This window comes from Haliotis rubra, unplaced genomic scaffold (genome assembly GCF_003918875.1).
Source record: "Haliotis rubra isolate DU_JTF1 unplaced genomic scaffold, ASM391887v1 Scf200, whole genome shotgun sequence".
Lineage (NCBI taxonomy): Eukaryota > Metazoa > Mollusca > Gastropoda > Lepetellida > Haliotidae > Haliotis > Haliotis rubra.
Window position 1 is genome coordinate 1,290,094 of NW_025766004.1, and position 17,265 is coordinate 1,307,358.

At 40.7% G+C, this 17,265-nt stretch overlaps 1 protein-coding gene and 1 long non-coding RNA gene across 2 annotated transcripts; one reads left to right on the top strand and one right to left on the bottom strand.

Moving 5' to 3' along the window:
- Positions 1–184: 184 nt before the first annotated feature.
- On the bottom strand, positions 185–1,835 carry LOC124275654. Its single transcript, XR_006898330.1, has 2 exons — positions 1,738–1,835; positions 185–233 (listed from the first exon to the last, which is right to left on the bottom strand). It is a non-coding gene; the product is annotated as an uncharacterized LOC124275654 (long non-coding RNA).
- A 189-nt stretch (positions 1,836–2,024) lies between these two features.
- Positions 2,025–17,041, top strand: LOC124275629 (zonadhesin-like). Its single transcript, XM_046711236.1, has 14 exons — positions 2,025–2,108; positions 2,931–3,069; positions 4,164–4,214; positions 5,478–5,606; positions 8,966–9,034; positions 10,413–10,520; positions 11,650–11,787; positions 12,860–12,901; positions 13,333–13,377; positions 14,024–14,134; positions 14,583–14,720; positions 15,403–15,459; positions 16,169–16,286; positions 16,866–17,041. Exons 1-14 carry the CDS (start codon positions 2,025–2,027, stop codon positions 16,972–16,974), a joined length of 1,338 nt encoding a protein of 445 aa, XP_046567192.1. The 3' UTR covers positions 16,975–17,041.
- The last annotated feature ends 224 nt before the right edge of the window (positions 17,042–17,265 follow it).

A 17,265-nucleotide genomic window follows, 5' to 3' on the forward strand; every position in this document is an offset into this window, starting at 1 on the left:
TGTTTTGTTTGTGCTTAACGCCGAACTCAGCCATATTCCAGCTATATTACGGCTGGTCCAGACAATCCAGTGATGAGATATATGAGAATAGAAATACGCAAATGTGTACTGTGTTACGATGGTATCCATTAACCAAGACAACCCGCTCCCGCGTATTTGCGAAAGACCAGTTTAGACAGGATTCTCCATGGATCCTGTTTATTGTAGAACATGACAGTCACTTTCCCGGTTTTCTGAAAATAACAATTTTACGACTAAAGGTCATTTTTTTGGTAAAGGGAGATGGGGTAGCCTAGTGGTTAAGTCGGTGGCTCGTCACTTCACGTCACGTCACGTTCAGTTCACGCATGATCACGGCACAACTATGTCGCGGGACGTAACTTGAAATATTTACCGTTCGTTTGTTTTTTCACGTGTATTATCATTACTTATCAGAAATACTATTTCAACAACAATTAATCACCCACACAGCTACAGATAACTACATGATATGGCAAACAATATAATAGAATATGCTTCCAATAACTTTCCCAATTTCCGCTCTTTTTATACATTTGTACATCATTTGTTTCATAATAACTACAATCATTATAGCGCCATCTGGAAGACAGACTCACAGGCTTTAAGTGTTGATAACTGCCCCTGTCTACGGAGCAGTCCAGAGCTGTTTAGAACTGATAAGGACAAGATGGCGACCAGACTTGTTATACCGGCACTGCTAGGGGTCGGTATGTATTTGTCTAATTTCATCATTCTCAGTTGCTAGGAAACTATCATAATATCAATACCTCAAAGGAGTCATCTCAACTTCATGAATTATATGATCTTAACGATACGTCAGTGTTGAGAGGATCCGTCAAGAGCTAGGCAGACAACTAATTCTGTACGGCAGGTTATATACACTGTACTCATGCCAATAATGGTTGTCACCCCTTCAATTTTTTTTATTGGAGAGGGGTGTGGGCTAAGGGTGTGGGGGTTTGGGTGGGGAGGGGTGACAACCATTATTGGCATGAGTATACAATCTTTGTTTTGGTTATTAAAATCGGAATGGCTGAATGTTTATTCGTTTGGGTGGAAATGGATTTATAATTATTTAAAACCAAGCTTAAATGATGTGCAGTATGCTTCAAACGTGGAAAGAGATGTTTTTTATTAATATTTAAAATTACCATGACGACTTGAATAGATAAGATTACTCGACACAATCGTGGATAAGGACTCTTTATACTTGAACATGTAACTGGTGAGTTGACATGTTTTATTGTGATACAACAATGTATGACAGTGACAAAACTGGTTCACTTCTAGTCTGAGGTAACCGTGTCATCTGTACAATCCGACACGCTGTCTAAACCGGATTATTTCTTTAGTCCCGACGAGTGCTGGTTTAGACAGCTTCAACTGTACTTGATTTGCAGAGGGATTCTGTATAAATATTCAATATCGACCTGAGTTTCCGGTACATTTAACTGCGTTAAACTTATTTGGAATCGAAAGTGCAACTCTACAACTAAGCACAACTGTCCAGCTTTTCAACTTAGTCCCCGTGAACATCTGACCTAGAATTGGTATTCAGGGAACTCACGCTTGAAGTTAGGATCAATTAATGAGATCGGGTGGTCAGGCTTATCTGGTCGAGATGCGACTATTTAGAGCCCACCGTCATATACGAGAAATATTGTTGATTGCGGCTTTCAACAAACAAACAGACAAATAGCAAAGAACATACGTTACCTTTTCTACACGACAAAGTGAATTGTGAAGATTTGATCAAGGTTGAGTCTATTACTTCGAGTAAAACCCCGTGAAGATCCGTTTAGAATTGGTCTCCAGCAACCCATGCTTCCTGTTACAGCCAACTAACGGGTCAGGTGGTCAGGCTCGCCAACGTGTTTGACACATGTCATCGAACAGTTGCAATTTCACAATTTCAAGAATTCTGTTGTCACGATGATCGCTGAATACACTCGATCTTTATGGTGTTTTATCTGCAATGTTCATATAAAGGGTACTATTTCAAAATGCCTTCCGAAAAGATTGAGATTCGTTGGCAAACGACGTTCGGTAGAGCAATCAAAGGCGAGTTTTCCAAAACTGATAGTAGCGTAAGTAGCCACTGTGAAAGCGTTGGATTTGAACATACTGTGTATCACGTTTCTGCTGGGGTGGTGGGGTAGCCTAGTGATTAAAGCGTTCGCTCGTCACGCCGAAGACCGGTCCCGATTCCACACATGGGTACAATGTGTGAAACCGATTCTGGTGTCCCCCACCGTGATATTGCTGGAATATTGCTAAAAGCAGCGTCAAAATAGACTCACCCATTCACGTTTCTGCTGCCAGTGTGCATTGCAGTCACCCACTGTGTCAAGCAGGAACAGCCCATTGCCTTGAAGAAAAGATGGGGTGAGTATACAAAGAAATATTTAATTTAAATTTAAGTTTCATTAATTTGGTGTATTTATAAAAAAAATCCCAAAGCGTTTACTGCGTTTTTGAGTTTTTAAGATGTATGCGCGTTATAATGTTGAAAAGGGTTAATGGCTGTGGAGGTTGCGCTAGACACCTACCAAAATTATTATTATGATGAATATCATTACCATTAGTATTGCTATTATTGTTTATACGAGCTGACAGTCAAAGGTTCACAATCGTGGAGCATCTCGATTCGAAGCTATGCACTCATTTAATCTTATCCTAATTGCGTAGATTGATGCTCATGCTGTTTATCACTGGATTGTCTGGTCCTGACTCGATTAATTACAGACATCCGCCATATAGATGGAATATTGCTGAGTGCAGCGTTAAATAACAAACAACGGCAACGACAAAGCGATGCAGCGATCGTATAACCTCGTGGAAATCAAGCGAGTTTTTTGTTCTGTTTGCTTTCAACATCTCAGTCTTATTGTGAATACCATGGATTTCAGTGCCAACAGAGGCGCCGCAGGAATGCGGTGACAACGCCCCAAACTGCAACGAATACAACCTGGTCGACATCTGCCAACAACCCCATCTACGCCGACTGGGTCTACGCCAACTGCCGTCAGTCATGTGGAGTGTGCGATCGTGAGTGTGTATGGCTGTCCGGTATTCAACATACTAGTTTGTCTCACAGTCCCTGAAACCCTTGCCCATTCCAATCAGCCCTTTCCGCATTGCTGAAACCATAAACGAAGTCTATGCAAGTCAAGATTTTCCTTGAGAATCCCCATTTCAACTAGGGCTCCTTTCCATTTTAATAGGAATTGTTTGTGTCTATCAAAATTATATATATTCAGGGAGTAACCATTAGGCTTTCAACATATCGTCATTACGGACTTTGTGAAGATGGCTACGACTCGTGGGCTTTGTGTTGGTTATGCGTGGTGGAAAAGTATGGATTCCTGTAAGGGACATTATCAAGATGTCGTGTTCTCCCACTTTATTAAAAATTCTCCCGCATATTAAACTCTTTCCATTTAGTAAGATCGCGACAATGCGAGATCGCGAGACAGTTATTTACAGTATTCTGTAGGTAAGGAACCAAATAGATTGTCTGTTCCTCAATATTCAGACCATACCATAACTCATCCTGGAGTACACCACTCGTGGTTGATAGTGAGTGAGGTAGGTTTACTACTGAAACAGAACGAATGGAGACGACGGCGCAGAACACTTTTCGATGCCTTACACAACCAGGCCATGCGTTTCTCCAAATGAGTTTGTGTGGTTGTCCAATGTTTGCCATCATCACGGGATCACCATGCGCTCTTCATGACTAATCTGTGTCAGACCACCAGTTAAGATCTAGGTTAGAATTGGTCTTCAGCAATCCATGCTTGTCGAAATAATCGACTAACGGGATCGAGTAGTCAGGCCCGTTGACTTGGTTGACAAATGTCATCGTTTCCGAATTGCGTAGATAGGTGCCCATGTTGATCGTTGGACTGCTGCCATATAGCTGGAATACTGCTGAGTGCGGCATTAAACAACAACCAACCAGCCATCTCTTGAAAACAATGGTGAGATGACAGGTTCGTTCGCCGCCTGGCTACGCCAAGGAGTCTTCATTTTCATTCTTACCCGTCGTGACCACCCGACCATCATGAACATCTCTCTACAGCAAGTAGAACAACCATTACGTATTTCATCTCAGGGACGTCTGTTTGTATTTCTTCCAGAGACACCGGGGCTTAGAACGACGACTACAACTGCACCAACGATCACAACAAGTATGAATAATGTCCTCCTTATTCAAGTCCTTTGTGTGCAACTCCTTTGTGTCCACTTCCTCTTCATTGACCTCTTCTATATTCGTCCGCCCGGAGAGCGGAAGGTCGCGGGTTCGATCCCCTACCGCGCCATACCAAAAGACGTTAAAATATGGTACTTGTTGGTCCCTGCCTGGCGCTCGGCATTAATGGGTACAACAAGGACTTGTCGGCTCGGAGTCAGTATAATGTGTCTGAGTGGGGTATTCATGCTTCACTGCGTCATGGTATCTCAGTGGGCAAGCACTATAACACCAGCTTCAGTCTGGGCTAGTACAAGCAGCCGCACATACACATACACACGCATGCACGTCGTCATATGAGCGAAATATTCTCAAGCACGACGTTAAACCCAATTTCATCTCACCTCACCTTCTATATTCACTTCTGGTGTATTCTGTATTAACATCGTCTGGGTTCATCTCATCTATATTCACCGCCTCAATATTCCTCTGTAGCTCCTCTGTAATTCACCTATGTTTCACTGACCTCCGCTATATTCACTTTCGGTGTATTCTGTATGAACATCGTCTGGGTTCATCTCATCTATATTCACCGCCTCAATATTCCTCTGTAGCTCCTCTGTAATTCACCTATGTTTTACTGACCTCCGCTATATTCACTTTCGGTGTATTTCATAGTCACTTCCTCTTGTTCATCCCAGTAATCACCTCCTCTACGTTCACCTTGTTTACATTCAACTCCTCTGTAATTTCACCCTAAATATACTTTATGTCATAAATAATCACTTTATCTTCATCTGTGTTCATCTCCTCTATATTCACCTCTGTATGTTCATCCCCCTTATATTCACTTACCTTCTTCATATTCAACTCATCTGCATTTTCCTCCCTGGTATACTTTACCTCATATTTTATTATTTCCTCTACATTGACCTCCTTTGTATTTATCTCCTTTTGTTCACCTCCTGTGTATTCACGGACACTTCTTCCATATTCACCTTTTTGCATTTAGGGGCGGTGGGGTAGCCTAGTGGCTCGTCACGCCGAAGGCCCGGGTTTGATTCTCCACATGGGTACAATGTGTGAAGCCCATTTCTGGTGTCTCCCGCCGTGATATTGCTGGAATATTGCTAAAAGCGGCATTAAACTAACTCACTCTTTTGCAATTACCTCAACTATGTTCACAGCCCCTTTGTTTACCTCCTTTCATCGCCTGTATATAATTAACCTCTTCTACATCTACCTCCTATACGTCCCACAGCGGAAGTGGTGGTCGAGTGCAAGGACAAAATATCGAACTGTGACGAGTACCAGGACGACATGTGCACCAATCCAAGCTATCATAACTGGGCTCATGAGAACTGTCGACACTTCTGTGGATTTTGTGAAGGTAACTCACCATTTGTTTGAACAATCATTATCTCCACTTGCTGTGATCACAACATGATGTCTTTATTGTAAAGAGGGTCTATTCTTATTCAGAATTGTGAAATTGGCGTTTTTAATAACTATACATGGATTTGAAACATGATTTATCACCCAAATTCAGACTCGCATTGAATCAAAGCATGATATATATACACGATGCACCTGTGCTACGTTAAATGCGACTAACGGGATCGGGTGGTCAGGCTCGCTGACTTGGTTGACACATGTCATCGTATGGTGTTGATCACTGGATTGACTGGTCCAGACTCTTTTATTTACAGACCGCTGCCATATAGCCGGAATAGTGCTGAGTTAAACAATCAACCAACACAATCTTTTCCTTACGTATTCAGCGTTACCTGTCAGTGCGGTGAAAATATACCGCCTGCACTATGAGTCAAATTTGTGAACCCTCCCTCTTATCATTCACATCCGATCAGAGTTTTAATTTACTTCTGAAAGACGCTGTCACGCCATTTGCTGTTTTTGAGCAGTGGAGGTCACTGTAAAGCAGGTAGCCGGAGCTTTACTCTTGTCATTGAGTGACGACCAATGTAAAGTATCGATGCAACCTTCACTATTGACATTGGAAGTCAAGGATCTATGTGAAAAGCAATATAAAGCTTGACGGGTACCAGTGAAAGATGGACGCTTACCATTGAGAGATGCATGGAATTTGTGCCGATAACATTAATTTGACTATTGGGAGTGATTTTACATGCTTCAGTGATGGAAATCATTGTAATGAAGTTAGGAAGAGGTTCAGATATTTCATCTTGTTCTTGAGAACGCTGCGGTACGGATAAAGGTAAATGTAAAGCAAGACTTGTGGAATTTCACCATTGGAAAAGGGAGGTCCAAGCAGCCCTGCAAAGCCTTTAATCATTTTCCAACATGAACTATGGAGGATCAGATAATGGTATAAGGGTTGACTGCCTTTTCTTTTACTATTAAAGTTAACTATCAATATCAAATGCGCAAGAAGCCTTGACTCTTATCAATCAGTGATCGCAGTAATGTAAAAGGAAATATTTGGTGTTTTTACAGAAGTGATGATGTACAGTGTAAGGAAATGTCGATATTGAGTGTTGGAGTCCATGTAAAATAACGTTGCGGACCATTTCACTTGTCACTGATGAACAGTTGCGGATGTCAAGAATTTAAGGAGCATTACATTTCGCCTACCACTGACGGGAATTCAATGTAAAAACTAATGTATCTTTACCCTTGCCAGCGAGCAGTGTAACCTTTACTCGCCATATTTGGCAACAGAAGTGGATTAATTAAAACAGCGGACGAACCTTTACTCCTGCAATTTAGCAACTGAGATCAACATTAGATTTGTCTCAAACATTTACCCTTCTTTATTGAGCGATGGAGGTTAAGGATGACCAGCTAAGAAGTAAAGATAATTGTAAAGGACATTGGGAACCTAAACTAAATACAACTGAGTGATTGAAGTAAATCCCGAGGATGATAGGAAAACTTTGCTATCCCCATGCACATAGATACGATTCTATGCACAGAAGCGTTGAGAACACCTTTAGCAATGGAGGCCAATGTAAAGGAGGACTGCAAACATATCCCCTTGCATTTGAGCGATGAAGGTCAATGGTAAGAAGAGTTCAAACCTCTTAACTTTGATATTGATCGATGAAGAAAGACGAAAAGAACCTTCACCCTTTCGTCACTGGACAGTGGCTGCCAGTGTATAGGAGTGTTGCAAACAATTACTCATCCAAACTTCCCTCTACATCTATCTTGCAGCAGGTTCAGTGACATCAAAACACCACCGCTGACGAATGCAACATCACCAACGCAAGATCCCACCGAGAGTATGTACCCACTGTAACATTACCCACCCTTATCAGATGACACTGAGCCCTTCCAGTTCAAACCCTGATTCGAAATGATACATCTTCACTTCATCCACATCCTTCCTTCCCTATCACTTATTACAGACCCTGAGCAATTTTGTGAAAAGTGTGGTGAACCCTTCCTCTTATCATTCACATCCAATCACTGTTTTCATATTTTCTTCTGAACACTGCTGTCATATCATTGTTAAAGCATGTAACGGAACTTGCCATTGAGTGACGACCGATTTAAAGTAGCGTTGGAGGCTTCACCATTGGCATTGGGAGGCATGGATCTATGTATAGAAACACTATAAAGCTTGACGCTTACCACTGATGGATGTGTCTGTGTCCGTAAAGTTGTGCCGAGAACATTCATTTTACTATTGGTAGTGAGGTTACATCCTTCAGCGATGGAAATCAAAGTAATGTAGTTAGGAAGCGGTTAAGATATTTCATCTTGTTCTTGAGGACGCCACAGTACAGGCACGTTGATGGATACAGGTAAATGTAAAGCAAGACTTGTGCCATTTCGCCACTGAAAATGGGAGGTCCAAGCAGCCCTCGCAAAGCATTTAATCACTTTCCAACATGAACTATGGAGGATCAGATAATGGTATAAGGGTTGACTGCCTTTTCTTTTACTATTAAAGTTAACTATCAATATCAAATGCGCAAGAAGCCTTTACTCTTATCAATGAGTGATCGCGGTAATGTAAAAGGAAATATTTGGTGTTTTTACAGAAGTGATGATGTACAGTGTAAGGAAATGTCGATATTGAGTGTTGGAGTCCATGTAAAATAACGTTGTGTACCTTTTCTCTTGTCACTGATGAACAGTTGCGGATGTCAAGAATTAAAGAAGCATTACATTTCGCCTACCACTGAAGGGATGTCAATGTAAAAAGGACATGCCAGCTAGCAATGTAACCTGTACTCATCAGAAGTGGATTAATTAACAAGCGTACAAACCTTTACTCCTGCAATTTAGCAATTAAAAACAACATTAGATTTGTCTCAAACGTTCACCCGTCGTTATTGAGCGGTGGAGGTGAAGAAATGGCAGCTAAGAAAGAAAGAAACTTGTAAAGGACATTGTGAACTTTTACTAAATACAACTGAGGGATGGGGGTAAATCCTAAGGATGATAGGAAATCTTTATTCCCACGCACAGAGATGCGATTCTATGCACAGGAGCATTGAGAACACCTATAGCAATGGAGGCCAATGTAAAGGAGGACTGCAAACATATCCCCTTGCATTTGAGCGATGAAGATCAATGGTAAGAAGAGTTCAAACCTCTAAATCTAATGCAAGACAGTTAGGAGAACCTTAACTTTCATATTGATCGATGAAGAACGACGAAAAGAACCTTCACCCTTTTGTCACTGGACAGTGGTTGCCAATGTTTTGGAGTGTTGCAAACAATTACTCATCCAAACTTCCCTCTACATCTATCTTGCAGCAGGTTCAGTGACATCAAAGACACCACCGCTGACGAATGCAACATCAACAACAAGAGATCCCACCGAGAGTATGTACCCACTGTAGCATTACCCACCCTTATCAGATGACACTGTGCCCTCCAGTTCAAAACCTGTTTCGAAATGATAATCATCACTTCATCCACATCATCCCCTATCACTTATTGCAGGTCCTGAGCAATTTTGTGGAAGGTAAGCAATCTCAAAATGTATTAACCAAATTTGTGAACCCTTCCTCTTATCATTCACATCCGATCAGAGTGCTCATTTTCTTCTGAAAACTGCCATCAAGTCATTTTCTCTTTTTGAACAATGGAAGCCACTGTAAAGCAGGTTACCCAAACTTTACTCTTGTCATTGTGTGACGACGATCAATGGAAGGTAGCGTCCCAACCATTGCTACTGACATTGGAAGTCGTGGATCAATGAAGACTTTAGCTTCGATTTAGATTGATGAAGATCAAAGAACCGAGCTTTCACCTTTTCTTAGCACTGAGCAGTTTCTGCCAATGTATAGGAGTGTTCCACACCATTACCCATCCATATATCCTCTACAAGATCCCACTGAGAGTATGTATCCGCTGTAATATTACCCATTATTATCAGATGACAAGGAGTGAGTGAGTGAGCATTGTTTTAAGCCGCTTTCAGCAATATCCCAGCAATATCCCAGCAATATCACGGCGGTTGATGACAAGGACTATGAAGACACTGTGCTCTTCCAGTTCAAGTTTTTACATGATTTTAATAACTTCATCCACATCCTCTGTCACTTATTCCAGTCCCTAAACTGTTTTGTCAAAGTTATACAAACTCAAAATGTGAGCATTAGAGACCAAGCAGTGAGACCGAAAAACCAAGAGCTAGGATGTACCACATCAGGAGCTCAACATCATCTCAAGAGGCAAGAACATTAAGCCAAGTGCGGTTTTAGGAAACATCCTATGAGATCACTGCTGCAAAGTGTTTCTAATAAGATACCTCTAACGTCTTACAAGGCAGGGAGTGTTGACTAATTCGTGTCCAGAAGCAAAATACTACATGGATACATTTGTAAAGACTCCCAAACTATTTCATCGGAGATTTTCTTTAAAATTTCCCCGATAAGATTTGATCACGTTTCTGCATCTATACCTTCCCAAACCCTGGTCATAGCTGATGTAGACATGGGGAATGGACAACAAACCCGACCCTTTCACTGTAAAAATATTTATACAACAATGTTTATATGGACATTAGGCATACAATTTTTTATACAGTGTGTTTTTCTGGTGAAATATGTTTTAATTTTTCAAGAATATTTTCCAGGAATCGCAGAAATCGATGGTTGCTGAACAGGACTTGATAGACAGTTCTTTCTTACATTTGTTTAGGGCGTGTGTATGGGGACTTGTGATTTTCTCAGATATGATTTTTTCTTCACTACAGTTTGCTTCGACAGAGTAGAATGTGATAAATATGACATCCGTGAATCATGTTGTGGAGCGTACGAGCCCTGGGCCAGAGAAAACTGTGCAAGATACTGCAAGTTCTGTAGTAAGTACAAGACGAACAACAAAAACAAAACAAACGACAGGGACCAAAGAGTGTTATTAAGTATGAAGTGCTATTAAGTACGACATTTTGGCAAGAAATAATGACAAGTTCCAGTTCTTCAGTTACAACACACCACTGTGCTAGAGAAAAGAACACGGACCAGACACTTAATGTTCTCTGGTACGTACTTTCCTCGAGTCGTCAACCAAATTTCCTGATTAACAAATTCTTATTTAATTTTTATATTTCCATCCTCTGAAGACATGAATCTTTTAGTGATAAGCATCTTTTTTTGTTGCCATGATTCATGGGTACTTCTTAACCCTTCACGAAGTTAATACTGATTGATGTTAAAGTTTGATTCCCAAGTGGTGACAGTAACAACGGCCTTTAAGTCACCAATAGCCAGTATTTGCCCCACATGAGTGATCCGTTCTTGAATCAAGGAGGCAGTGTTGCAGGCAGGCAAGGCGTTGATGTAAGGGGATATATATATATACCGTTCGTACAGGCAAGTAGATAAGATTCAAGTCAGATCGCAGAAGATCTCGCTTCTATGAAGATAGGTACATTGAGTATGGCTTTGTGACGTGTTTAGCAACATTCCAGCAATATCTTGGAGGGGGTACAACAGAAATGAGGTAGGTACAGCCTATACTTTCTGGAAACTGTTACCTTACCAAGCACCACGAAGCGTCAACTCTGAATAAGCTCCTCATAGCCCAACTCTTTATACAGGGAGGGTAACGAAGATGTAAAACACTAGAGTTCGTGCTGTACGTAACTAAGGGAGGTCACTCTATTTTACAAGTTGCCGTGTCCTGCCACAAAGACCTATTTACAACAGATTACGAAATTCAATGAGTGTTTGATTTACAATAACTGACACCAATCAGATATTAACCCACGGTATTATTTTCATTGAAATGTACCACCAGATTCCGCATGGCAAAATAGGGGTGGCGACAATCTTCAGAACTCACCATTTAAGAGACGGGACTATGACTTGATTCAAAGCAGGAAATTCGACACATCTGGACTATTTACTATCTATTGATCACGGTTAATTATATTCATATGTTTTATTTCAAAATGGTGGTGTTACTGCTTTGTAATTCTACGTCTTCAGCTCCTTTGGTAACGCCGGCTCCAGTTTGCCACGACAATGACCCCAACTGTCTCGCCTATGGCGATGACCTCTGCACCAACCCTCTCTACGATAAATTCGTCAAGGAAAACTGTGCGGGCACCTGCAAAGTTTGCCATGGTGAGCATATCAGAAATGAGAAGGAGCAGGGATCTCAGGCCTAATATCACTATATGCGTGAAATAATTGAACATACAGTGTAGCCTATTATCTCAGGAATTACATAGACCTATTTGGATAACGAAAATATAAACTTCGATTTCTTTTACGAATGACATTAAAAGCATATATTACAATTTTCGCACACAACAATTGTGTTTTCCTGCACTTGTCATAACGTTAGCAAACATCAGTGACATTGTATTCCTGGTTTCTGTTGTGGAGGCTACATATTTGCTTAAAACGAAATCAATTGACTTTTCAAGTTATCGAACTGTAAGAACGGTTTACTGATATTTACTTAATGACGGGTACACGTATTGCACGTGATGCTCGACTTTCATCGTAGCACGTGTATATCTAAGGCCAATGTATGGTACCCCAAAGGGTCAACATAGTGATACATACAAACAAACATAATTCTATGATTATAAAAGGCCATATGGGGGTTAGACATAATAGGTTTCGCGATACTGTTTTTTTCAATGTGTACATCTCCCAGTAAGTCTGAAAAATCGCTTGAACAAACTGATTCCGTGATTCTCTTCAGGTTTCGTTGATTTGCCACCATCTGTCAACAGATTCGTTTGAGCGTTGATTTCATTTTCGGATTCAACAGACTGAAGAGATTACTCCATTATGCAAAGCACTCTTTTCTGCTAAACGTCTATATACTTTTTGTGTAATTGGGAGGGCTGGCTATCTGTATAGATCATGCAGATCGATAATCGTTAACTAAATATCGATGGATTACCTATAAATATCGGAGACGTAATTTTGAGCAAAAGAAACCCAAACTGCCTGAAATAAAAGAAAAATATATTTCACATCACTGTGTGAATGATTATGTTTTTTCATGGATTATTAACAAAACAGCGTCCTGAACACAACTTAGAAGTTGACCATGAATAAAGTCCTAAATGTGCATTTTGTGTGAGATAATTAAAACTTTTTCTATCTACGATATTTCCTATTATCGATTACTTTAGTCAGCCCTGGAAATTGTTGTGGTAATAATGTCCATGTCTTTCAGAGCCAGAATATATTCCAAGCTGCGCTCAAGGATCAACTGCAGGTGAGTAGAATCCAGTATTATACGTAGCACAATTAGTCAAGGATGCAATGACATGTTTACATAATCAGTATAGATAACTAGGATCTGATTCCATTGGACGTAAAAGGTAAATTAGTGGGGAAAAGTACATGAATGAATCATTTAATATCAATGAGTGAATGAGTTTAGTTTTACGCAGCACTCAGGAATATCCCAGCTCTATGGCGGCAATCTGTAAATAGTCGAGTCTGGACCAGAAAATCCAGTGATCAACATCATGAGCATCGATCTGCGCAATTGGGAACCGATGACATGTGTCAACCAAGTCAGCGAGCCAGACCACCCGATCCCGTTAGTCGCCTCTTTCGACAAGCATGGGTTCCTGATGATCATTCTATTTCATGGCAACAAATGGATGTTTTAATTCCCTAAGTGGATCTGTCATGTTTCAGCAACGGCTCCGCCAACAACAGCAGCTATCACGACAGCGGCACCAGGTATGAATACTAATCAGCAACAAATTGCAAACTATACTTCTAAATTGATTTTTATCACCCGTTTTACTTCAGTTGATAACATTTTAAGTTATCATAAATCCCAAAACTTAAATTTAAACTGCTAAGTCAACACTCACAGAATGTGAGCGTTTACATCGATATATTTGTTCAACATTTAACAATTTAAAAATTAAAGAGCAAATTCGTTTAATACACAACTGGTATTTTAGACATCTTTGAAATCGATAATTTTTAAATAAATGTTTTAGACGGTTGCAAATTTATTTCTTTCCCGGTTTTAATTAAATCGATTTTTTTAGAAAGAAAATACCCAACCACAAATGACATTTTCAAACTATTGTACAAATGAGTAATGATTGGGGAAAAAAGTAATGGAAATGAGACATGCTTTTATGAATGAATAATGTAGTTTTGAGTGACTAGACTGCCCACACCCTCGCGATGTTTTATTAACAAAGTATCGTTTCATGAGTTTCCTCCAAGTATTGCCCATTTTTTTTCATATATTACTCAATCATAAAGACATTGTCGGTCTCTTCCGGGTATGTGGTCAGACTGTGTGAGGGGCCCATGCGCAATCTATACTTCCTGCTCATGGCTACTGAATGTGCTCAAACCTATACAGGTGTTTGCGCGGACCTTATCGACTGTGTCGGATATGACGTCATGACATCCTGCTGTAGCCCGTATGAAGAATGGGCACGGAAACACTGTCCAAAACACTGCAAATTTTGTGGTAAGCCACTTCCGGTTTTCCTGACCAAATTAAGAAGTGTGATCACAATAATGTTTTACGCTATCATGCTACTGACAATGTGTATTACTTCACTGAATTGCTTGCCAAAATGAAACCGCTTATATTTTTTATCGGAGATGCTATTCGCTCTGTAGAGTTGTGTCCCTTGGACACGTTCGCAATTGGAACTTAGAATTGTTGGTTCGAATCCCAGATTTTATTTAAAATTGCCAGAGACATATCCGTGCTCATCGGTTTCATCAAGGAAGTAAAGGCCTAAGAAATGCATTACTTCCGTCTTTCTTTCCACATTTAGCTGCATGCCGTGGTGTAACGGGAATAATGTAACTAAACACAGCGATAACCCACACTCACTCACTCACTTTTTATTTCATCAAAATAATTATCAATGTATAAGTGTGCGTTATTATATTTGGTTCATCCCCAGTTCCTGCCGTTCCCGACGTCCCCATCTGTCACGACACTGACCCCTTCTGTAGCCAGTACGGACACGACCTCTGCACCAACCCCGCCTACGAGCGTTTCAGACGCGAGAATTGTGCGGGCACCTGCAATGTCTGTGACAGTGAGTACACTGATAGATACCGAATATCCCTTAACCATTTTCAATTGTAATTCGTGTTGTCCTCAAGGGATATTATTATTTTGTCTAATTATCCAAAAAGAAGACTGCTCTTGCAATAGATTTTAAACCTAGACCAAAATCATTCGGAAATGTAGAAGGATGTCTATACAATGTGCAGTCATGACTTTAAACCTTTTTGTAAATCTATATGTATAACTTAGTCCAATCTTGTACATTAGTATTAACAGAAAATTGTCAGGGGATGGAACATTTTCTTGAGAGACAAAATATCAGGCTTCAAACATTATGTTGCTTCAATATATACTATTGAAGGTACGTGATAATGTGTATATGTGTATTCAAATGTAATTGTTCAGAGACTCTGCACAACTGTTAATTTATGCGCAGTGCATTAGCAATGATTCGTTATATAAATATTTGAATGGTCTGTTTTTAACCCATCAAGATAGTGTGGCTCCTTTTGCTACAGGAAATGGTTACATTTGAAGATATAACACTTCTTTCTTTCACCAGAAGAAGACTTAGTGTCAAAGGAAGACCCTTTTCGATTAACGGCATGGAACCCACTTCTAGTGCCCCCAACTGTGATATTGTTGTCATATTGCTGAAGGCTGCGTAAACCAATACTAACTTACAGACTATTGTATCTTTTGGTCATCAGTGCCTGAGGCCATCCCTCCATGTGTCAACGCCACAGTACCTACAGGGGACACTGGAAGTAAGCTCTTACTTATGTGGCGGTGGGGTAGCCTAGTGGTTAAAGCGTTCACTCGTCACACTGAACACCCAGGTTCGATTGCCCACATGGGTACAATGTCTGAAGCGCATTTCTGGTGTTCCCCGACATGATATTGCTGGAATATAGCGTAAAACCACTCACTCATCTTGTGATGAAAGTATTGTCGTTGACTCACTCATCTTGTAATGAAAGTATTCGCTGTTTTTGACAATTTTTTATTTCAGTCAAACTCAACGAATGTTGAATCAGTTGCTTCACTGCATGTTCCAACATGTCGTTTAAAGTGCCCATTAAGCACACAAAAAGTTGCATTTACCTTAGAGTATAAATGAACTCACCACGTTTAAGCTCATATATGACTATCAAATTTTAGGGTGTCCCCATACGTTTTGTTTGTAGTATATACTGGACAAAAATTGTTAGGGATAAATGTCAATTTTGAAATTATGAATAATGATCTATTTATTCATGGACACACTGATACAATATCAATCATAAAAATACCAATATCCCTAAATTATTTTGTCCAGTATATATTTTGTAGTGAAGACTCAGCACAATATTTCATTATTTCATATTCAATAAGATACTACTCACTAAGTGTTCGTGGAACATCTAAACATGTTCAAAACGGATTTGAATCCCACCGACGAACCCTCTCATCTATGCTTTGATCTTCCTGTGTCAGCGTGCGTCATGGACGGCAATCACTACCCCCAAGGAAGCTCGTGGGACAGCGCCGACTGCACGAACCACTGTCGCTGCATCAACAGCCTTACAAACAACATCCAGTGTGACCCCATAGTGTTTGTATACTGCTCTTGTGTCTAATTCTACTTCTGTAGACTGGAGGTGGGGGTGGAGGCGGTCCATTGACTGAGTGCAGAGTAACGCCCCTTAGGCGTTACAGAAACCTATAATAATGTGTTCGAAACCCAGACTCACTCTAATTATGTTACTATGTAATCAGCACAATGACAATGCTTACTGGTTTCTCTATTGTGGTAGGGGCGGTGGGGTAGCCCAGTGGTTAAAGCGTTCGCTCGTCACGCCGAAAACCCGGGTTCGATTCCCCACATGTACAATGTGTGAAGCCCATTTCTGGTGTCCCCCGCGTGATATTGCTGGAATAAAGCGGCGTAAAACTAAACTCACTCACTCACACTAATGTGGTAAACATTAAGCTGACACGCCCTGATATAATTGGAACACTGTTGAAACGGCGTTTAACCAATCACGCTAATCTTCAGTATATTACCAATCAGACATGCATGTAAGGCTTTACAGAGAATCGTACGAATGAACATTGTGTGAACGACAGTGGGTGAAAACGATTTTCCCCAAGTGATTACATGTGTCCCTGAATCTACCCCCTTGTGTTGCAGGTGCCCCTCCCCCGTGCCGAACTGTGACCTAGTGCACATCCCCGGTCACTGCTGCCCACTACTCCATAACTGTAAACCCGCCCCGGGGGGATATAAAATGGTGGGATAACTTGAAGACATGACGGGAAACATCCGTGGAGAATGTACTGTGAACGAATAAATATCTACAGACAACATAATCCGAGAGATGTTTTCCTTACACTGTGTCTTGTTTTTGTTTGTTTGTTGTTTAACGCCGCACTCCGCAATACTTCAGCTATATGACAGCTGTTTGTAAATGATCGAGTCTGAATCTGCCAATCGAGTGATTAACAGCATGAACCGTAATTGACATGTGTCAACCAAGTCAGCGAGCCTGACCACCCGATCCCGTTAGTCGCCTTTTACAACAAGCATGGGT

Bases quoted from the DNA above. Each gene is read 5' to 3' on its own strand.
- LOC124275629 (XM_046711236.1), top strand. From the start codon at position 2,025: ATGCCTTCCGAAAAGATTGAGATTCGTTGGCAAACGACGTTCGGTAGA. The intron at 3,070-4,163 runs GTGAGTGTGTAT...TATTTCTTCCAG, and splicing joins GTCATGTGGAGTGTGCGATC to AGACACCGGGGCTTAGAACG. The intron at 15,460-16,168 runs GTAAGCTCTTAC...TTCCTGTGTCAG, and splicing joins ACCTACAGGGGACACTGGAA to CGTGCGTCATGGACGGCAAT.